The sequence below is a fragment of the Sceloporus undulatus genome, chromosome 8 (genome assembly GCF_019175285.1).
Source record: "Sceloporus undulatus isolate JIND9_A2432 ecotype Alabama chromosome 8, SceUnd_v1.1, whole genome shotgun sequence".
NCBI lineage: Eukaryota > Metazoa > Chordata > Lepidosauria > Squamata > Phrynosomatidae > Sceloporus > Sceloporus undulatus.
In genome coordinates this window covers 4,622,440-4,643,568 of record NC_056529.1, presented here as the reverse complement: position 1 = coordinate 4,643,568, position 21,129 = coordinate 4,622,440, and the positions used below count along the sequence as shown (strand labels likewise).

General features: G+C 43.9%; 1 protein-coding gene across 1 annotated transcript; it reads left to right on the top strand.

Annotated features, from left to right (window-relative positions):
- Positions 1-5,197: 5,197 nt before the first annotated feature.
- LOC121914560 (galanin receptor type 1-like) lies at positions 5,198-20,870 on the top strand. Its single transcript, XM_042438076.1, has 3 exons — positions 5,198-6,234; positions 9,806-9,871; positions 18,925-20,870. Exons 1-3 carry the CDS (start codon positions 5,542-5,544, stop codon positions 19,240-19,242), a joined length of 1,077 nt encoding a protein of 358 aa, XP_042294010.1. The 5' UTR covers positions 5,198-5,541; the 3' UTR covers positions 19,243-20,870.
- The last annotated feature ends 259 nt before the right edge of the window (positions 20,871-21,129 follow it).

The window sequence follows — 21,129 nt, the reverse complement described above, 5'->3', positions numbered from 1 at the left end:
ACTGAACTGAAAGTGCAAAAGTTTGCATTAAATGTGAAGTCGAAGGCTTTCAAGGCCAGAAGATGCCAGCCAGAGACGCTGGCGAAAGGTCAGGAATAAATTCTCCTAGAACATGGCCATATAGCCTGAAAAACCCACAAAAACTATAGTTTGTACTTAGTTAACTCATTAGGGCAGAGGAAAGAGGAGGGGAGGACTCCCAGTAGACTCAAGCAAAAGCAAACTGCTGCAGCCTCTTCTAGCTTGTGTGTTATTTCTCATTTATAACCTATGCCACCTTGACCTCACTTTGGTGTTTCTTAGCCACTTTTAATCTGTGAAATATTTAGTTTGACACTGAGCTAGTTGGTGCCTAGTACCGGCTGTGCATTTCCCCTGATGTTTCTCATAAATGCAACTACACGTCCTTAGCTGCCTGTGGAGAAAAAGAAACGCGAGGTTTTCTCTAGCTGGGGATAAAACAGGTAAGATACCATATGTTCTATTTGTTTTTAATCACATTGACAATCTGTGACACCTTGTAAAACCCAGCAAGGATCTTGCTTCTCAAGGCGGTACATAAATGCAATTTAGGCAATCGTGTCTGCTCCTGGAATTTTTCAAAAAGGTGAAAATAAAACCTACCTGCCAGATAGTTATCACTGCAGTTTGGGTGAGAAGACCTCCAGATTTATAGGCGAGACTTTTATCATCGCCTTTAAATTGCTGATAACAAGAGTTTCAAATGTGAAACAAGTAACCATGGCATGCTTTCTTGGTGAAAATGTGCGACAGGCCGCAGCACTGGGTTGTGTGGTTGTGCAACCATTCACACCATCGTTGGTACAGCCGTGCAGATCCTTGTGGCAAAACAGCACTCCGACTCCTCGCCTACCACCAATGTTTACATTCCTAGGCAATGTTCTGAGGTTTGCACACAGGGCTTGTGTAACTCTCAATAGGGCACTAGCTTTGCTCAACCTCCAAAAAAGCCTAAAAGTGTAATTGCATTTAGAATCATAGAGTTGGGGCTTCAAGGGCCATAAAGCTCTTATTGTCAGCATGCTATTCCTAATGTTTTGGTGGAATCTCTTTTCCTGTAGTTTGCATCCATTGCTCTGTGTCCTAGGAGTTTATCACATGGGGGAAAACCCAAGCAAAAATGGGGTTTAAATTGGGGGGGAAACCCACAAAAGCAGGCTGATTTTCACACGATGTTATTGTTAAACTAAGGTTAGCCAAAACAGAAAGTGGAGGGATAGCAGACCAAACCGTTCCTTTTTTACTTTCAGAAAATTCTGAACACAAAAGGGAATGCCTTGTATTTACTTTCCGTTCGGGTTAACACAAGTTTAACAACAACATGTGTGAAAATCAACCTGCTTTGACAGTTTTTTCCTACCTTTTAAATTCTGTTTTTGCACAGGATTTCCCCCATGTGATAAACTCCATAGTCTCTGGTGTAGCAGAAAACAAGCTTGCTCCATCCTCAATATGACATTGCTTCAAATATAAGGCAATTATCATTCACCCCATTCTTTGCTTATACCACCCCTGTACACATTTTATTCTGTCTGATTTTGGAAGCTAGGTAAGGACAGGCCTGCTTAGTACTCAGATGAGAGACCACCAGAAAAGTCCAGGAGGTTTTATTGGGTCACTCAGTGGGAAAGTACATGTTGTGCCAGGTTCAGTTCCTATCATCTCCTGGAGAGTGATTATGGCCATTAGAGGTAAGGACCTCTCCAAACTATTTTTAAAGACTGTGACTGATCGCAGCACAAAGCCTCATTTCTCACTCACTGGGACTTCCTAGAATAGCACTTTTAATCCAGCTGGGGGTGGGAGAGGGAGGACGAAGAAACCTGGATGATAAGGCAAGATATAAATCTAATAAATAGATAGATAGATAGATAGATAGATAGATAGATAGATAGATAGATAGACAGACAGACAGACAGACAGACAGATATAAGATTTTGGGGGTTGGGATTTGTTCTTGATAAACCCATGATGGCTCCTACTTTTCCTTCAGCTTCCTCCTAAACTGTGGAATGACCTGCTGGAAAAGATTCGACAGCCGAAGACGCTGTCTGAATTTAAAAGAGCATTAAAGCCCGGTCTCTTTCGGCAGGCTTATCCGGGCGATTTGTAAATTGTGAATGATAAATTCTGAATGCGGATTGTTTTAATATATGTATATCTTGCCCTTTGAAATTGTATGCATGTCCTTTGAAATCGATCTGTATTTTAACGGATGTGTTTTAACGGCTGTGGTGTGTCTGTTAATGGTTGTTGTTCCCTGCCTTGATCTATGGGGAGAGGCGGGTAAGAAATAATAATAATAATAACAACAACAACTAACCACTGCATTGTCATCAAGGTACTTGCAGACACACTCATATATAATCCGTTCTAATATTTTTCCTGGTAGTGAAGTCAGGCTAATTGGTCTGCAGTTTCCAGGATCTTTACCCCCCTTTTTTGAAGAGAGGGGCAAAAGCATTTTCTTGTCTCTAGTCCCCTGGCACCTCATTTGTTCTCCAAGACGTCTAAAAAATGATGGCAAGTAGTTCAGAGAACGCCGGCAATTTCCACGAATAAATGCCATGTGCTCCTGCTCTCATCCAGAGTGTTAAAGGACTTGAAACTGGCTAACCCAACCTCTTGAAAATGGAGCCTTTTGCTGCCATCTCTCTTGAAATAAAAAGATCTCACCTTAGCTTGCAAGTTGGAACAAAACAGTGCTGCTTGTTCTTGGAACGCCTCTGGATATTCCACGAAAAGGAAAAGGTGAGAGAAGATGCCAGCCACAGATGGAGGCAAAACATCAGGAATAAGTTCTTCCAGAATATGGCCACGCAGCCTGAAAAATCCACAAGGAACTATGGACTCCAGACGTGAAAGCCTTCGACTTTGCAATATTCTTCATTATTTGTTTCCTGATTGGAAATGATGGAAGAATAATAGAGAAGTGAGGATTGGGGCAGTTTTTTTCTCCTAAGATCTAAACATTTCAAAGGACCGATGTTTTCTATACCAAAAATGTGTTTTCTGTGGCTGGTTTTTCACAATTTGGTAGGGAGAGTGACAATTCATCCTCTGTCCTCCCACTTTCTCAGCTACTTTTATATTGTCCTGGTTTCCCTCTCCCTCCCACCTTATTATTAATCGTCATTATTATTTTATTTATTTCATTTGTATGCCCTCTTTCTCCCAGAGTGGGACCCAAGATGGCTCAGTTTAAAAAGTTGTGTTGGCTTTCCGTTTGGGTTATTTTCACGTTATTCCTCTTCAATGTCATCTGAAAAGCAACCTGCATTTGCGGGGTTTATTTTCCTACTTTCTGTTCAGGTTAACCCCCAACGTCATGTGAAAAACAACCTGCAAAAGTGGGCTGTTTTCACTTTAAATCTAGGCCTGTTACAGACTGCCAAAATAAAGCTGCTTTGGGTTCTTGGAGGTATGCTTGTTTTTTAAATGATGATGCAATCTACGAACCGGACCGCGCACCAAAACTGCACTCCAGTGCTAGGATGGAGCGAGTGTGGCTTTGGCGTGAACCTCCGGACTCTTAGGACCCATGCATCATTTAAATGCATACCTCCAAAGAGACCTGAATCAGCTTTATTTTGGGCAGTCTGTAAAGGCCCTAGTTTCCGCCACGGTTCTTTTGTGCCTGTGGTAATCCCGAGATAAATGGCAGGGATGAGGATGCGGATGCTGCCGAGGGGGGAGAGGGGAAATGGGGAAGAAACTGTCCAGAAAAGCCCCCACCAATATCAATCTTGAAAAATAAATTTCATAGAGAACGGATGCCAGTGGAAACTATTTAGCTAACCATTTCACACCAGATTCTGCTGCTAATGGTTTTGTTGCCAGAGGAGTCCACTTACCAGTTGTCACATCCCTGTAGTAAGTGTGCTGAGTTCATTTCCCACTGGAGTGCTTTTGAGAAAGTCTGATGAAGGACAGCTTTACAAAGCATATAATCAAATCCAGAGAGAAAAACAGATGCTTTTCAGAAATCTGAAACCTCTATTGCACAGTAAACAACATGAAAAGGAGCCCAGGCTTTCTTATGCAATGCTCCAACCAACATTTGTTTTAGGCAGAGGAACTGTTGCAGACAAGTTATTTTGTGTAACGTAAAATATTTCCTGAGACACAGGTTCACTTCAAGCCTTACCAGCATTGCGCTTTTGGATATTCCCCACAAGCAGGAATACATATTATCTTGCAAATGTTGTTAACTGTCTGCAAGTCCTCTTGAAATCATAGTAAGTCTGTGAATGAGACACTTCCAAGATCCCTATCCTCATCTGCTCTGCTCAGGTCCTACAAGCTCAGGGCTATGGCTTCTCTGAGAGCAGATTTTCAAATGGTCATGAAAAGTAAGGGTAGAAAGCATATTCTCTCTTATCCATTTATTGGATGTCCTGACTGTCAGGAATTGCTTCCTGAAAGAATAATGCAGTAGCAAGAATGCTGTGCAGCTTTCCCCTAGTATTTGATGAATGTCCCGAAGTATTCCAGAGGATGCACATGGTGTGTTTTGTGTAAGAAATACATTTTCCATGCAGTGTTTTCTGCACAGGGAACTGGAAAAGAGGTGCGCAAAACCCTATCTTTTTTTCTGTACAGAAAAAAGTCCTCTGGAACACTTTAGGATGCTCAGATATAGGAAGAATATTAGGCAAAGTTGTTCATTTCCTCCTACAGCAGGGAGAAAACTACAATAGTTTCCTGCATGTCAAGATGAAATAACTGACATGTTGCATCCTGACATGGAATGGCAACTGATTGTTCTTTATTTAATGTTTCCTTTTACTGCTGGAGTCAGGAAGAAGGATTTGTGGGATGTATTTCTTTTTCTGCCTCAGTTGGCAAAATAACCTGGTATTATGTGGAAGAAACCAGAGACTGGTCGCAAGGTGCTCAACAGATGGATATTTTGTTTGGTTTAAGGGGGGGAAGGCCAAAGGATGTGAGAGTTTCAGCTTCCGAAATTTCTGAAGTTCAATCCCAAATAGCTCCCAAAAAAGGCCCTTGAGAGCATATATAGAGTCTGAAACTCTGCTCAGCCATGAATCCTCTTCCCTCCCTCCAGGCTGCTACTATACAAGAGAGGAGGAGCTGGAAACAGCTTGGCTTGCCGGCTATATTCAGCCGCTCTCACACAACCACATCCACAGGCACTTCATCTGGAAGGAGCTGAAAGTGCCGGCAGCCTCTCCTGCCTCCAGGTTGGATGAGCCCTTTATTTTGTGCTGCTGCTTCTGACCTCAAAACTGGAAGAGAACAAGTCCACCAGCTCCTTATGCAGCTATCTTTGGAGGAGAGAACATCTACATTGTCACCAGTCCTGGAGAAAGTAATCAGAAAGAGAACATCCAGGAATCCAACAAGTCTTCATCCTGGAGAAGTCTTTGACACCAAGGTCAAAGAGTCTGAGCTAACATCTCCACCGGAGAACAATACTCGGACCCCTTGTTTCTTTGCAGAGAACAGGAGAGCTTAACTCAGGGCAGGGCTGGGCATCCCATGAAGTGATCCTACTCCATGGAGGAGTCTGGAACCAATGGTACCACTTGCAGCTGCAATGACTTTGCGTTCCAACAGGCCAACGCTTCCTCTTGCTGGCCCAGTGTGTCTGGAGGTGGCCCTGAGACCGTGATTGTCCCTGTGCTGTTTGGAGTGATCTTCCTTCTGGGCATGGTGGGCAATACACTCGTGCTGATCGTTCTGGGTCGTCTCCGGCCGGGAAGACGGCCATCACGCAGTGCCACCAACATCTTCATCCTCAACCTCAGCATTGCCGACTTTTCCTTCCTCCTCTTCTGCGTCCCCTTCCAGGCCACCATCTACTCCCTACCAGAATGGGTATTTGGTGCCTTCTTCTGCAAGTCAGTGCACTACCTCGCCATGGCTACCATGCTGGTCAGCATCTTCACCTTGGCGGCCATGTCAGTGGACCGGTACATCGCTGTGGTGCATGCCAAGCGCTCACTATGCATCCGCAGCAAACGCAATGCCGTCCTTGGCATAGGGATCATCTGGATCCTGTCCCTCCTCATCGCCATTCCAGTGGCTCAGCACCAAGCCCTCGTGAGTGGGCACCAACAGGCACCCAACAGCTCTTTCTGCTGGGAGCATTGGGCTGAGAACCCAGTTGCCAAACAGATCTACAAGGTGACCATCCTGGTGGTGGGTTACCTGCTGCCTCTGGTGCTCATCTCTTGCTGCTATGCCAAGGTGGGTGGAGATGGGGATGGTTGGGATGATGATGGCTGGCAGCAGCCTGAGGATGACATGCCCGAATCTTTAGTGGTTCTGAACAGGGGTGGGGAAAATGGCACCTTGGAGTGAATTATGGGGTTCAGTCCCTCCAGATTCTCTGGACTGCCCACCCCAATGCAAAAGGTGAAACCTCCAGAAGTGTCATTGTGTCATTGACCTACACACTACCTTTTGCATTAGAAAGTTATGAAAAAATCATGCCATTCCCCAACTGTTCATTGGTATATCTTTATGGGTGGCCAAACCTTAGGGCTCAGGGCAAATAGTGGGCCAAAGCTGTCTCCCTTGAAGAAAATTCACTGCATCTTTGTCACCATGTTCACCACCACGGAGCTTGGAAAAGTTGCCTTTTTGGACTCTGCTTCCAAAATCCCCCACCAGCATGGCCACCTTTTCCAAGCTGTGCCTGTGAATAGTTGAACCATTTCTGCACATAGAAATAAATGAGAGCTTGTTTTCCTTGGTCTGAGATGCAAAATGCACAAACTATTACTATTTCTGAGCATTTTGGAGATAACAACCTCAAAACACTGAAAATGGCAGCAGGGGGCAAATATTGGAGCACAGCTTTGGCAGAGCTTCTGGATGCTTAGGACGCATGCATCCTTTAAACAGCATAACTCCAAAGTGACCTGAAGCAGCTTTATTTTGGCCTATCTGTATGGGGCCTTTGAATACTTTCCCAGGCTCTTTCAACGCATAATCTTTCCTTCTTGCATTTCGTCTACTTCCCTTAATTGATTTTTTCGTAATCAGTGTTAATATTTAACAAAGGGTAGAAGGCTCTGTTGTTTTATGTTGATTTAAAAATTGCTGCCACTGCTCCCAACAACCCTAAAAGGTAGGCCAAGTTGGGAGGAAGAGAAGCTGTCTTCACAAGGTTCACTTCAGGAGAGGAGGCTTGAACTTTGACTCCTGATTCAACACTTTAACTAGTACGCTATGCTGTCTTATTACACCTTTGGTGAAACTTGTTCCACCTTTACTCATACACAGTAAGGGTCCCCTCCCTGCTAGCAAAGATTTTGTCACCTTCCTCTTTTCCCTCCTTATGGGGCATTGGGAAGTGTCACTGCGGAAGACAAATAGTCAAATATAATGGATTTAGTGCCCCAATAGGACTGTATTTACTTGGCACGCACTGAGTTGGTTTTGCCTCCCACCGAGGCTGGCACTACCTCAAAATAAAGAGATGTTTCCAATCTTGTATTTGGTAAATAACCATAATGCATCCAGTTGGCATGAGATTGCTTTCTTAGTGCCATGGTACATCCTATGCCAGTTTTATGAATTACCCAAATGAATGCTCCAAAACTGTGGCTAAGAAGCCTACCTTTGACTCAGAAGATCACAGCAATCCCTGGACAGCCAATATAATGTATAGTCCACCCTCCATATCCATGGATTCTTTAACCTTAGATTCATAGCTCTATATAGATCCTTTATCTATAATCTGTAAATAATCTTTCCCTCCATCTCTCCCTCTCTTTGAAGAAAGGCATTAGGAGAAAAATAATTTATCCAGCGTATCAAAAAAATGTAGATTAACCTTTTGAAAACGCAGTTACAGCGTCCTTGTAACCAAGCAATGAATGTACTTAACCATTAGAGCTGGAAGACTTAAAGTACTTAAGCCAATTAATGAAAAGAAAGTCCATCTATTAAATGTATTTATGCCCTTCTCTTTAGCATGCTCACCGAAAGCAGTGAGGCCGAAGAAAAGCAGCCTAATTCTCAATATTACTACTGAATGATTTGGATGGAAGAGAATCTGAGTTAAACTGAGCCAGACCTTGGAAGATTTTCTTTCTTTCTTTCTTTCTTTCTTGGACTGTCACTCCAGCCCTCTCAGTTAATACTTGGGTTGCCAGTTCAAAATGTCCAATCTGAGTTTTCAAAGTCAAAAAATGAGACATAGGGATGGCCCCTGGTTATGTCTCTGAACATTACTTGTTAATGTTCAATGACATAACCTCCACATAACAGAGGAGTTGCTCATCTCTTTGGGAGTTGAGATAAAGAACATTTAATCGAAGGCAGAGCAGAACAGAGGGTGAGCCCTGGCATCTCAACTAGGAGGGAAAGAAAAGGCTAAAGAAGTATATACAAAGTCCTCTGGGAGAATTTTTGCAACTTACGGCAACAAATCTATTAAGCCTTGCCAATTATTGCAAGCAGCTGCTCTACTGGCTGAACTGGAGATTTGGGCACAGCCTTTTCCTCTTGCTTGGAACTGAAAATTTATTTTATTTCATTTTTTTATTTCAAGGGTTTATATCCTGCCTTTCTCCCACAATGGGATTCAAGGCGGATTTGCACTCTTGCATCCTTGCACTCTTGTGTCCTGGACAATTTGCACTCTTGTGTCCTGCCTGGAGGTGACCCACAAAAACTGAACACCAACCAAGGGCTGAGATCTTTTTGTTATGTGCCTCCAAGCCATTTTTGACTTATGGCGACCCTAAGGCAAATCAAGTCACACTCTCTCAGGCTGGAGGCTGGAGCCGATTTAAAATGCTGAACGATAAGCTCCAAAGTCCAGTGCTGAAACCACTGGTTCATCCTGAGCCCTGGAAACCCTAAATAATAAATCTGCTGAAATGTTGGACATTACGGAGAAATTAGATGTCTTACAGTATATACCTGCTCAGAGGATATGTAAGATCCCTATAGCTGGATCAAACCTAAGACCAATCTGGTCCAGCAGCCACAACAAGCAGGAAATGAGGGCAATATAACTTCTCCTGCTGTCACTGCTCAGCAACAAATAATAATAATTCAGAGGCAAACAAACCATAGGATGTTATGATGTCCATTGTGTGAATGCAATTAACCTGCATGTTTCTGGGTTATGAAAGCAGTAGCATGTGCTGCTCTGGCTTGAGGAAGCCCAACGTTGTATAGGGAAGAGGGGGGGGGGAATATAAGTCTTTCCCCTTCTCTAGTCTATCATTTTTGTCCCTTTGGAGCTGCTATTTGGTACCATTAGGAAATGCAAACAGCAGCTTCAGGGCTACATACATTTTGTTGTTGTTGTTGTTGCGTGCCTTCAAGTCGTTTCCTTCTGCATAAGGGGTTTGCCATTGCCATCCTCTGAGGCTGAGAGTGTGTGACTTGCCCAAGGTCACCCAGTGGGTTTCCGTGGCTGCTTATACTTACATTGGATATGTATTTTTATTTCTTCTACGAGTTTTGTTATGGTATATCGTACTTTGCATGCTGCATTTTGCTGTTCTTATGTTAGTCTGTGCCCATAATAAATATTTATCTTATCTAATTCTGTGGCTGAGCCAAGATTCAAACCCTTATCTCCAGAGTGATAGTCCAATGCTCAAACCACTGAGTCACACAGGCTCTGTGTATCCGTCTACAACCAATTTGCAACCCGGCAAATTCTTGAGAAAGATTTATTAACCTCTAGATGGGGAAAATGTGTCTGAAATCCTGCATGTAGCAAGATTGTGGATGGATAGGTAGGCTGATCTATATGTCAGTAAATGAACGCGTTATCCCTTACTCTCATTAGGTGTTATATCATCTCCATAAAAAGGTGAAGAATATTTCCAAGAAATCAGAACGATCAAAGAGAAAGGTATGTAGAAACCTGTTCTACGTTTCAGCTCCGTTGAATTTGTTTTAATGTGGAAGCCATCTTGAGACCTGGGGTCCATCCACACTACAGAATTCTAGTGCTTTTATGCCAATTTGAGTGCTTTTATTCTGTTGTTGTTCTGTCCTCTGGAAACCTGGGACTTGTAGTTTGGTCAGTGGTACAGATGTGTCTCTGACTGAGAATCCCACATGCCTCTCCCTAAACTACTTATCCCAGGATTCCATGGGATGTTGCTATTAAAGTAGAATAATAGCACTATAATTCTATAGTGTGAATGGGCTCCTAGTTTTGTGGGGGGGGGGTGCTTGTGTCTATGTCTGTATCTGTCTTAGCCTGAAATAATGCAGTTTGATGCTGCTTTAACTGCCATGGCTCAATGCTATGGACTTTTGGTAATAGAATAGAGTCTTTATTATGGTCATAAACCAGCGCAGCTAAAAGAGGATACAGAATAAAAGGAGGTTAAAAAAAAATCTGGGATGTGTAGTTTTGTGAGATATTTTGCTTTCTCTGTCAGATCTCTTGCCACAAGAAACTACAGATCTCAAGATTCCATAGGATGCAGTCATATTAATTAAAACAGGGTCAAACTGCAGAGGGTTAGACTGGATGGCTCTTGGGGGTCTCTTCCAATTCTATGATTTCTGGCTGGTATGGCCTCTAAGTGTTCCTTGACACTCTCTTCACAAGGAATATTGACTTTCAAAGATACCTTAATGCAGCCACAGACTTCTAGTTCGGTCTTTGAGCCCAGAAATTTCCATTAGCAGCTCTTGTGTAGAATATGGATTTCCGCCTCTCCGCTCCCGATAGTTGCATTCAGATATGAAACCTAAGAACCGTGAAGATGCATTACACAAGCTAGTGACAATAGCAGCAAAGAACAGCTACTGGTTGCATCTCTTGAATATCTTTTCCAATTATACCTACCTTTTCTTATAAGAAAGATATGTTATCTACAATTACAAGTATGTAAAAAAACCCACCAATTATACATATCTAGGGTTTGTTCACACCGCACAATTGCAACACTAGGATTCCACTTGAACTGCAATGGGTCCATTCTATGAAATCCTGGGATTTGCAATTTAGGGAAAGGCAATTCTCAGCCAGTGAGCTGTAGTGCATCTATTGTTACTGTTGTGCGTCATTAAGTTATTTCCGACTTATGGCAATCTTATCACAGGGTTTTCTTGGTTCAGGGCAGATTTGCCTTTGCCTCCTTCTGAGGCTGAGAGAGTGTAACTCACCCAAGGTAACCTGCTGTTTCCATGGCCAAGCTAGGATTCGAACCCTGGTCTTCAGAGTTGTAGTCCAATAGTCAAACCACGCATGAAGCCAAGACAGGCTCCTCCATTTATCACCAATGCTGTGTTCTTTCAGTGGCTTTAAACACTGAAACCAGCTGTCAAGAAGGAAAAATGAGAGGATTAGAAACAGTGAATTGGGAGGAGAAGCTGAATGCAAGCCTTATCTATCTATATTACTGCCTGCTATATTCATAATTAATAATAATAATAATAATAATAATACTATTTTCATAATAATTCAGGCTGTATTGTTGTAGGACTAACATCCCCCTATTAGAGAAGAAGGACCAAATTTGGCCATCTCTGATGCAAAGGATGGGGAGTAGGGTGCTGCAATAGCATTGCATATTCTCTAGTGCTTTTCAGAAAACAGTGCATCACAGGTAAAGAATTGTCCAGATCCTGGAAAAACTTACTAGTTTTGCACTATTAGAATCACAAGCCAGTTTGGCAAGGACAGCCCTGACTGATCCTCTGTCATCCTTCTTTCTCGGTTGTCAATTCAGTTTTTAAATGTCCCAGTTTCTCTCTCTTCCTCCTTTGTCTTCAGCTACTTCAGTTGCTGCAAACTGAGTTCAAAGTGCAGAATATGCCCTTAGTTAACTCAACAAAGACGAAGAAGGGCAGAATCTTTCCCAGTAGGCTCAGGCAAAAGCAAACTGCTGCAGCCTCTCCTAGCTTGTTTGCTTTTACCATTTTAACCATAGTGTCATGTTGCTTTACCATTCATGTCCTGTATTATGTTGGAGGAATGCTATCTGGTAGCTCTTGCCAGAAGCCCAGTATTTCGCCTCTCTCTCTCCCATCACGGAATAATGGGTGCAGCAAACTTTTTGGAACCTCTTTAAAAGGAGGAGGAAAATTATTAGTATGAACTATGATCCTTTGGGTGTGCAATTCTGACGTTTTGGCTTCCCAGCCACTGTTAAAAAAGAATGCTTTGTTCTTGCAAAGTGATCAGTCTAATGCAGCTCATGTTACTGGGCAACTAGGAGAGAGGCATATAATTAAAATAATTTACTCTGATACGTATTGAATCTGAAAGCAGTTTCCCATTTTGGAAGTACATTCGGCCGAGATGCTCTGCCTTGCTTTGTTTTCCCTGGTCATTACCGCAGCTTTTCCACTTCTGTCCCTGCCATAATATCTCCGGCAACAAAATAATGACAGATTTTAACACCTATTATTCTGATGTCGGTGAGAGTATGTGATGCAGAGGAGAGAGCACGCAACTGCATTCTACACAGCTCTGGTCATTAGGGCAGCCTGGCACTATTTGGCACCTTTCAGATGTATTAGACTGCAATTCCCATTACCCATGACCAATGTGGGGATGATAAGGAGTTGTAACCAAGCTGGAGAACGGCTGCTGTAGAAGGAAGGGTCAAGTGTTTTATGCCTTCATCTGTGAAAGTCAGTGTGGTATAGTGGTTTGAGTGTTGGATTGGGACAGTTGAGTCCAGGGTTTAAATCCTTCCTCAGCCAAGGAAACCCACTGGGTAACACTCTCTCAGCTTCAGAGGTAGGTAGATAGTGCCAAACCACTTCTGAACAGGCTAAAAGGGTGTTTTGTGGCGGAGTGGGGACTCAAACCCTAGTTTCCCAGAGCCCATCACTCAAACCATTATGCCATACTGGCTCATATACATTCCCCTATACATTTTTCCTCCTCCTCAACATCTATTGTGACCCTGGCATATGTGATTTTGGCATTTTTAAAGTAACAATTCTATTCTAGGAAGTTTTTTTCCAGATCTTGGAAGCTTACTGCAGTTTCTGTAGCAAAAAATGTCCTTTCCACCTGCCTGCTTCCATTTCCCACATCTTCCTCCTGCTAGGCTGTTTTGAAATTGTTTTTTTGAGAATGACCAAAACAAATCTCTGCAGTGTGTGACCGAAAAACGGTCCAGCTCAAAATGATTGTTTTTTCCACCAAGGAGAAAGGTAACCAAGAGCAACATAATTAGCCCACAGCTTCGAACAGCACTTTGGCAATGTAAAAACCAATGCAAGGTTCACACGACAGCAGTGATTTTTGGACAATAAATCAAATTCAGACCAGAGGCAGTATTGTGAGCTGCTCAGAGGAACCAGTGCTAAAAGGGCAATGCAATGGATAAAGCAAAAGGGCAATGCAATGGATGAAGCAGGAAGGCGAGATCGATGCTTAATATCTATCCCTCCTTCCCGTCCTCCTCCTAACCAAAAGGACCTGAGGGTCATTCCAACCGTGCCACAAACCCTGTCTCTGCTCCTGTGCAATGCCAGGTCCATCAACAACAAGTCCCACATCATCCATGACCTGCTTGTAGATAACAACTGTGACCTGGCTTGCATTACTGAAACCTGGCTTGGGCCTGAAGGGGAAGCTGTGTGGGCTCAGGCTCTCCCTGCCGGGTTTTCAGTGAAGGACCAGTCCAGGTTAGATGGGGGGGGGGGGGGGGAGTGTTGCCTTGGTTTATAAGAACACCTTGTCTCTTATCAGGAACCATATCCGTCAAACTTCCTTCATTGAGTGTATTTACTTGACCCTGAAAGCCAGGGACAGTCTAGGGATTTTGTTGGTGTATCGGCCACCCTGTGCCCTAACAGACTCCCTTAACGAGCTGACGCAGTTGGTCTCGGAGCTGATGCTGGAAACACCCAGACTACTTGTCCTGGGTGATTTCAACATCCCCTTCGCAGCCAACTATGTTCCACCTGGTGCAGCTCGTGAATTCATGGATACCACATGACGGCCATGGGCCTGTCCCAATTGGTTTCGGGTCCGACGCATTTTGCGGGTAATACGCTCGATCTGGTCTTTTGTACGGATATGGAAAATCCGTGGGCAGAAATAACTAATATTTCTGCCCTGTCATGGACAGATCATTTCCTGGTGGAGGCGAATATCAAGGCTTCTACCCAGACCCCTCCCAGGGGTGGTGGACCTATTAGAATGGTCCACCCTCGAAGGCTGATGGAACCCAAAAGGTTCCAGGAAGCCCTAGAGGGGCACATGGTTGGAAATGACGGCGATTCTGTTGATGCCCTGACTAACATCTGGGATATAGATCTCTCCAGGGCTATACACAGTATCGCTCCCAAGCGCCCTCTCAGGCCTGCTTCCAAAAGGAAACCCTGGTATATGGAAGACCTCCGGGCGAGGAAGCGGGTGCTGCGACGGCTAGAGCACGTCTGGCGGAAACACCTACGCTTAGCCAACAAGGCTCTCCTAGACCGTCTTTTGGAGGACTATGGAGAGGCGATACGAGCAGCTAAGAATTCGTTCTATGGTGCTTGTGTTGCGTCCGCGGAGTCGCGTCCAGCAGAGTTGTTCAGGGTTGTGAGGGAGCTAACTCAGCTCCCTCCCACCCTGAACCAGATCCTTGAACCTTCTAAGGCCTGCTGTGACCAATTTAACAACTTCTTCGCGGATAAAACCTCTCAGATAAGCGAAGGTCTTAACGCCAGTATTAGAACAGAGCCTAGAGAAGAGGTATCCAGAGCCTCTGTGGACTCCATTAAACTGGATCAGTTTGAGTCGGTTAGTACCGATGATGTGGACAGGATCCTTAGAAGTGTTCGGAAGACAACTAGCTCTCTCGATCCCTGTCCCTCATGGCTAGCGGCTCAGGGGGGACCAGTGGTAACTTCATTGTTGCACCGGATCATTAATACATCCTTGAGGGATGGGCAATTTCCATCAAGCTTAAAATTGGCCACAGTAAAACCTTTGCTTAAAAAGCCCTCCCTTGACCACCTGATGCATAATAATTATCGGCCAGTTTCACTACTGCCATTTCTGGGGAAGGTGATCGAGAGGGTGGTTGCAATCCAGCTTCAATCGATCTTGGATGAAACGGATTATCTAGACCCATTTCAAACTGGCTTTCGGGCGGGCTAAGGGGTTGAGACTGCTATGGTCGCCTTGGTCGATGACCTCCGACTGGGGATTGACAGGGGTAGCGTGTCCCTGTTAGTGCTTTTGGACATCTCAGTGGCTTTCGATACCATAGACCATGGTATCCTTCTGGAGCGCCTGGCAGAAGTGGGAATCGGGGGCACTGCGCTCCAGTGGTTCTGATCCTACTTCTCTGGGAGGTTCCAGATGGTGCAGCTGGGAGACATGTGCTCTGATAAGAGGGCCCTTACATCTGGGGTCCCTCAAGGAGCCATTCTGTCTCCCATGCTCTTTAACATTTACATGAAACCGCTGGGAGAGATCATCCGGAGACATGAAGCGCGGGGTTATCAGTACGCTGATGACACCCAAATAGTCTTCTCTATGTCTCCGACTGATGCAGTGACTGGGGATGGCATCTCTCCTCTCGTGGCCTGTCTGGAATCGGTAATGGGCTGGACGAGGGAAAACAGACTCAGCCTAAATCCAGAGAAAATGGAGGTGCTCGTGATAGGTTTTTCTGCCCCGGGGATGGTGGTGGTTCCACCTGTCCTGAACGGGATCACGCTTCCTGTGATCCTCAGTACGCAGTCTGGGGGTGCTCCTGGACTCGTCGCTCCACCTTATATCTCAGGTGGATGCGACGGTCAGGAGCACCTGCTATCAGCTTCAGCTGATACGCCAGCTGCGTCCCTACCTGGGCCAGAGGGACCTTGAAACCATAGTACATGCTCTGGTAACCTCTCGCTTGGACTTCTGCAACGCGCTCTACATGGGGCAACCCTTGTACCATACCCGGAAGCTGCAACTAGTGCAGAATATGGCAGCCCGACTGCTCACTGGCACATCCAGGGCCAGCCATATAACACCAGTGCTTAAGGATTTGCACTGGCTGCCTATTCGCTTCCGGGCGCAATACAAGGTGTTGGTTATTACCTATAAAGCCCTAAATGGCTTGGGCCCAGGGTACCTTGAGGACCGCCTCTCTCCATACAATCTGCCCCGCACACTCAGAACATCTGGGCAGCAACTGTTAAGGGTTCCAGGGGCCAGATTAGTCTCCACCTCTAGGAGGGCCTTTACCATCTCGGCCCCCAACCTCTGGAACTCTCTGCCCATTGAGCTCCGCTCAGCCACCTCCCTGGCCCAGTTTAAAAAGGGGCTGAAGACTTTTTTATTCAAGCAGGCATACCCCTGATGTGTGCCCCGAACAACCCCTCTCTCTTCTCTTCGTCAGCATGGCAAGCTGGCTGGAGTTGTTTTATTGTTATTTTAATTGAATGTGTATTTTTTAGTGTATTTTTGTATTGTGTTGCATTGTGTTGTACACCGCCCTGATTTTGTAGAAGCTTTTATTTATTATTATTTAAATCAGTATTCTTGGAGGGTATGTTATAAGCCCAGCATTGGGACTTTATAGCAATAGCAATAAAAAATAAGTTTCTATACCACTTATCCGTGAACTAGCACTTCCTACGTTGTTTACAGTGTGTAAGCCACTTTATCGCACCAAATTTCTGTCCCACCACAATCGTGATAGTTTTTTGTGGGTTTTTTGGGCTATGTGGCCAGGTTCTAGAAGAGATTTATTTTCCTGACATTTCACCAGCACCTGTGGCTGGCATCTTCATTCTCGGAAGATGCCAGCCACAAATGTTGGCGAAACGTCAGGAATAAACTCTTCCAGAACATGGCCACATAGACCAAAAAACCCACAAAAAACTATGGATGCTGGTCGTAAAAGCCTTTGACTTCACCATCATAATAGTTTAAGAATAGAAACATACAAGTTTGGTATGAATTCATTACAAACTTTCCCCCATGATAGCAATTTGGTGATCCACTGTGGTGGGATCTGTTTTCTGTACTGCCAAATGTCACCTTCTGGAAGGAAGGAAAGAAGGAAGGAAGGAAGGAAGGGAAGAAATCACAGTTGCCAACCGTCTCCTGAAGCTGGCTACTGTGCAAATGTGCACATAGCAGCTGGCTTCAGGAATATTTTGGCTGCTATGATTGCTAGGAGAAAGGGAAGGAGCAAAACTGCACTCATTCACACAATGTAACTACCTGAGAAGCTGAACTGCAGAAGAAGGGAACTATCAAATTAAGGCAATCACGGAACAGCAGGGAGATTGAGAGCCTATTGACGGGTTTCGCCTGTCAGTGAAAAGGTGCACTACAATAATTAATGGAAAGAAAGGCTGCAACAGGACAGATGCGACGTCGTGTGACAAGTACCAGCCAAAGACACTTTTATTCTTTTAAAATTCTACCTTTCTAGCCTGTGATAAAGTCCTTGGTCTGGCTGCCTAGGTAACACTGGTCTCCGTTGGTCCTGTTAGCTGCGGCTCTTCAAAATTGACAAATGCTCAGCTAAGTGCAGGCTTACTGGACTCCTGAAGAAGCAGATTGAAAGACGGTTAAAACCAAATCGTCACTGAAAGCAAAGTTATTATTAGAATGCAGTTACATTACCCATATAATTCAGGCCAATTAAAACAAATGCATTACAAACATTAATCTTTCTTAAGGTCAGACAAACATCACAGTCTGGCAAGTTGGATCAGAAAAGCCTGTTGGAACAGAAAAGTGTTCTTCTGAAAGCAGAAAGACCGGAAGGAAGAAACTATCCAACCACTCTGCCGCTCCCCCCGAGGGTTTTCCAAAGTTTGAGAGCAGCCAGAGAAGGCCCTTTCCCTAAATTTCCATTCAACGTGGCCTGAGAAGATGGTGGGACAGAGACAAGGGCCTCCTCCAAAGATCTCAGAAACCTGGGCAGACTTGCATAGGAGAGTCTTTCCTTGACCCAAGCATTATAGGGTTGTAATAGCAACCCCCTTCTATCATACAGAAAACCAGCATGTCAGGCTAAGCTTCTGGGGTTAACTTTACATGTACAATGGGGGCATTCTCCTTGTTTTTGTTATATGAAACAATATGCAAAGATACAGTCCTCAAAAGATAGTTGGAAGTGGTAGAAGCTAGGAAAAACCTCTTTAGTTTTCCCTGAATGTATAAAATGGCCCATAGGAAAGCAGAGAACTGAGAATGTCTAGCTGAAAACCATGAAGCCGTGCAAATTGATGTAGCAACATTTTCTTTGGTTTTTCTGCAAACATATGTCTGGCCTATTTGTGCATAACTGTTTGGCAGTTATTACACATGCAGATATTGCTGACATACCATTGCAACTTGGGTTTTGTAGTATTCACGCTGGAAACTTAAGAGTATTCATCTGAACAGAATGCATTGGAAATATTATGAATCCATACCAAATGACACACATGAATTGTAAAGAATTATTCCATCAAATTATGCAAGCAGGTACAAATCAAGTAAAAAGAGTAAAATATGCCGATGAAAGACTGTTGGCCCTGTATATAGTGAACACCAGATAGCCCAAACCTATGCAAACACATAATACACAAGAGCGTGTCCACAGTGGTTGCACTGTTTTTTATACAAATGGTTTAAAATATACTGTAAGTATTTATACCAGATTAGCTGTAGGACAAGTGGAATGAAAGCATTGTTTTAGAACAACTGGACTCTGTCTAGAAAAAGAAATATAAAGTACAAAAGACTAGGAAAACTATGCTGAAGTGCAACATGTAAATGAACTGAGCATGTGTGAGAAACACATTAATATTTTCCACTGTTTGCAGTGGAAGCCATACAGATGCCTAGGTATGTTTGTACTTAGAAGATTGTTCTATAAGAGAGAAAAAAAAATCAGATACAGCCCTTGTTTCTATGTATAAAATTTCTTATTTTCTGTAACATCGAAACCACATTTTCTATAGGTCATTTTAAAAGTCCTTGTGTTCCCCCCTCTCTAGACAGCCCAGACGGTGCTACTTGTGATCGCCGTGTTCCTGATCTCCTGGCTCCCGCACCACATCATTACCATGTGGGCCGAGTTTGGGCGGTTTCCCCTTAACAACGCCTCCTTCACCTTTCGCATCATCTCTCATTGCTTAGCCTACGGGAACTCATGCATCAACCCCATCATCTACGCCTTCCTGTCCGAAAATTTCCGGAAAGCCTGCCGACAAGTCTTTGGCTGCAAGTTCCTCCTTCCGCCGCCTCCTGCGGAGAAGCTGGTGAGGGTTCGCATGGAGAACTTTTCCACCACTCACTCGACAACCAATGTCTGAGACAGAAACTGGAAGCCAAAGCCCTATAAAGAAGAAGAAACAAGACACAAACGGGATGAAAATTGGTGGGGAGTTGCACATTTTGAATGAATTCGCCTAGGAAAAATTTGATCCGGCATCGAAGTCACACAAGTAATCCATCCCTCATTGTCACCGTTGAGGCCATTTTGCATAGCTGGACCAGTTGCGACTTAAAGGAGGACAGCATTAGAAGTTGCTTCCAACATTGTCCAAAACAGAAGCCACCTAAGCTGTTTGCAACAGGCCACAATGTACCTGTGTTTACTTCTAACCATGATGTTTTATGACTTGTGGAAAGATATCCCCATGTATCAAATGTGTCTGCTTTGCAGAGACAGAGAAGTGGAGATAGAGGCAATGGAGGTGCAGGAAAAAGAATGTCTCTCAAATTTGCAGTTGTGGATTAACAGCACTAAAGACTGACCTTCATCCCCACAAACATGCTCTTTGCTACTTGTGAATGGTGTCCTTAATTGCCTCATATTACTGGCTGAATTTTTGGGGATTGAATTTTGCCCCAAATAACGACAAGGTTGTACCAAGAGCTGCACCAAGACTCCGTTGAATTATTCATGTGTGCACAATTTCTCTTATTCTGTATAATTTATTCTGCATTTTAACTGATCTGTCCAATTCTAGTTTGGGTGGTCCTGGGAAGGAACTACACAGGGCAACAAATCTACACTCTCACATTCCAGGTATCTATTTCAGTGGCTTCTTCTGTATCTGATATTTTAGCAGGCACTGCCAAAAAAGCCCCACTTTCAAACATATCTGTAACAACCAGGGCTAGCTCCATATTTTTGTCTTTGTCTTGCTGCTTATATTGATTAAGTGTGGGTAAAAGTGCACATGTGTGCGTATGCAGAGAATAATTCCCTCTATTTTTGATGTTCTGTTCATATTGTTACTTATGAAGCCAGAAGAAGAGGAAGGAATCATCAGGCTTGGTGGTCACCCAGGCAATGAAGAAAACATTTTAACAGGTTATCATAAGGTGTGGAAGGAGCAAGACACCTTCCTGCAAACAGCTAAAGAAGGTTTTCTGTAGGTTTTTCAGGTTATGCGTCCATGTTCTGGAAGAATTTCTTCCTGACGTTTCGCCTGCATCTGTGGTTGACATCTTCAGAGGATGCCAGCCACAAATGCAGGCAAAACGCCAGGAAAACATTCTTCCAGAATGCAGCCACATAGCCTGAAAAATGCTCAGAAAACTATGGATGCCGGCTGTGAAAGCCTTCAACTTCACAGCTGAATGAGGCCTCAGCATGTTGACTGTTGAACCTGTGGGAGGGAAATGGAAAATCCTAAATAAGCATTCCATGCTGCAACATTTTGTTGCAGGTGTTTTTTGTGATAACTAGAAAGAGAACACAGAAGTAGCAAAGATAAAAGTACATGAAGGTGTAGGATTGGCATTACATTCATGCTTTACATGTAGCAAGGATGGAGGACTAAAGCGCTTTAAAGTGGTTTGACTGACGTGAGGATCTGCCTTTCTGCCTGAAGGTGCAGGCTGCCCGCAAGCCACACGGTTGCTTAGTGTTCTTGTCCAAACATGCTTTTGTCCAGTGCCAAAATCTACACTGGTGTATGATCCAAACCATTTGTTGAAAAGCCAATGGCTTTGTTATTGCTGTGTTATGCTGTTGTTTTAAACATACAAAGTGCTGCACTGATTCATCTGTGATTGAAAGAGATGTATTTTGTTTTCTTTGTCTTTGTATTACAGAAAAAGCCCCATTAAAACATTCCGCGGCTCAGCTTGGATCAATCCAAATGTTATTAGCCCTAATTCTATAACTAACAGGACCAGAGCCAGACCTCAAAACCATTTACTAAAGTAACCAGTACAATTAATAACAC

Coding starts and splice junctions, on each gene's coding strand:
- LOC121914560 (XM_042438076.1), top strand. CDS start 5,542: ATGGAGGAGTCTGGAACCAATGGTACCACTTGCAGCTGCAATGACTTT. Junction 6,235..9,805: donor TCTCTTGCTGCTATGCCAAG/GTGGGTGGAGAT, acceptor TACTCTCATTAG/GTGTTATATCATCTCCATAA. Junction 9,872..18,924: donor CAGAACGATCAAAGAGAAAG/GTATGTAGAAAC, acceptor CCCCCTCTCTAG/ACAGCCCAGACGGTGCTACT.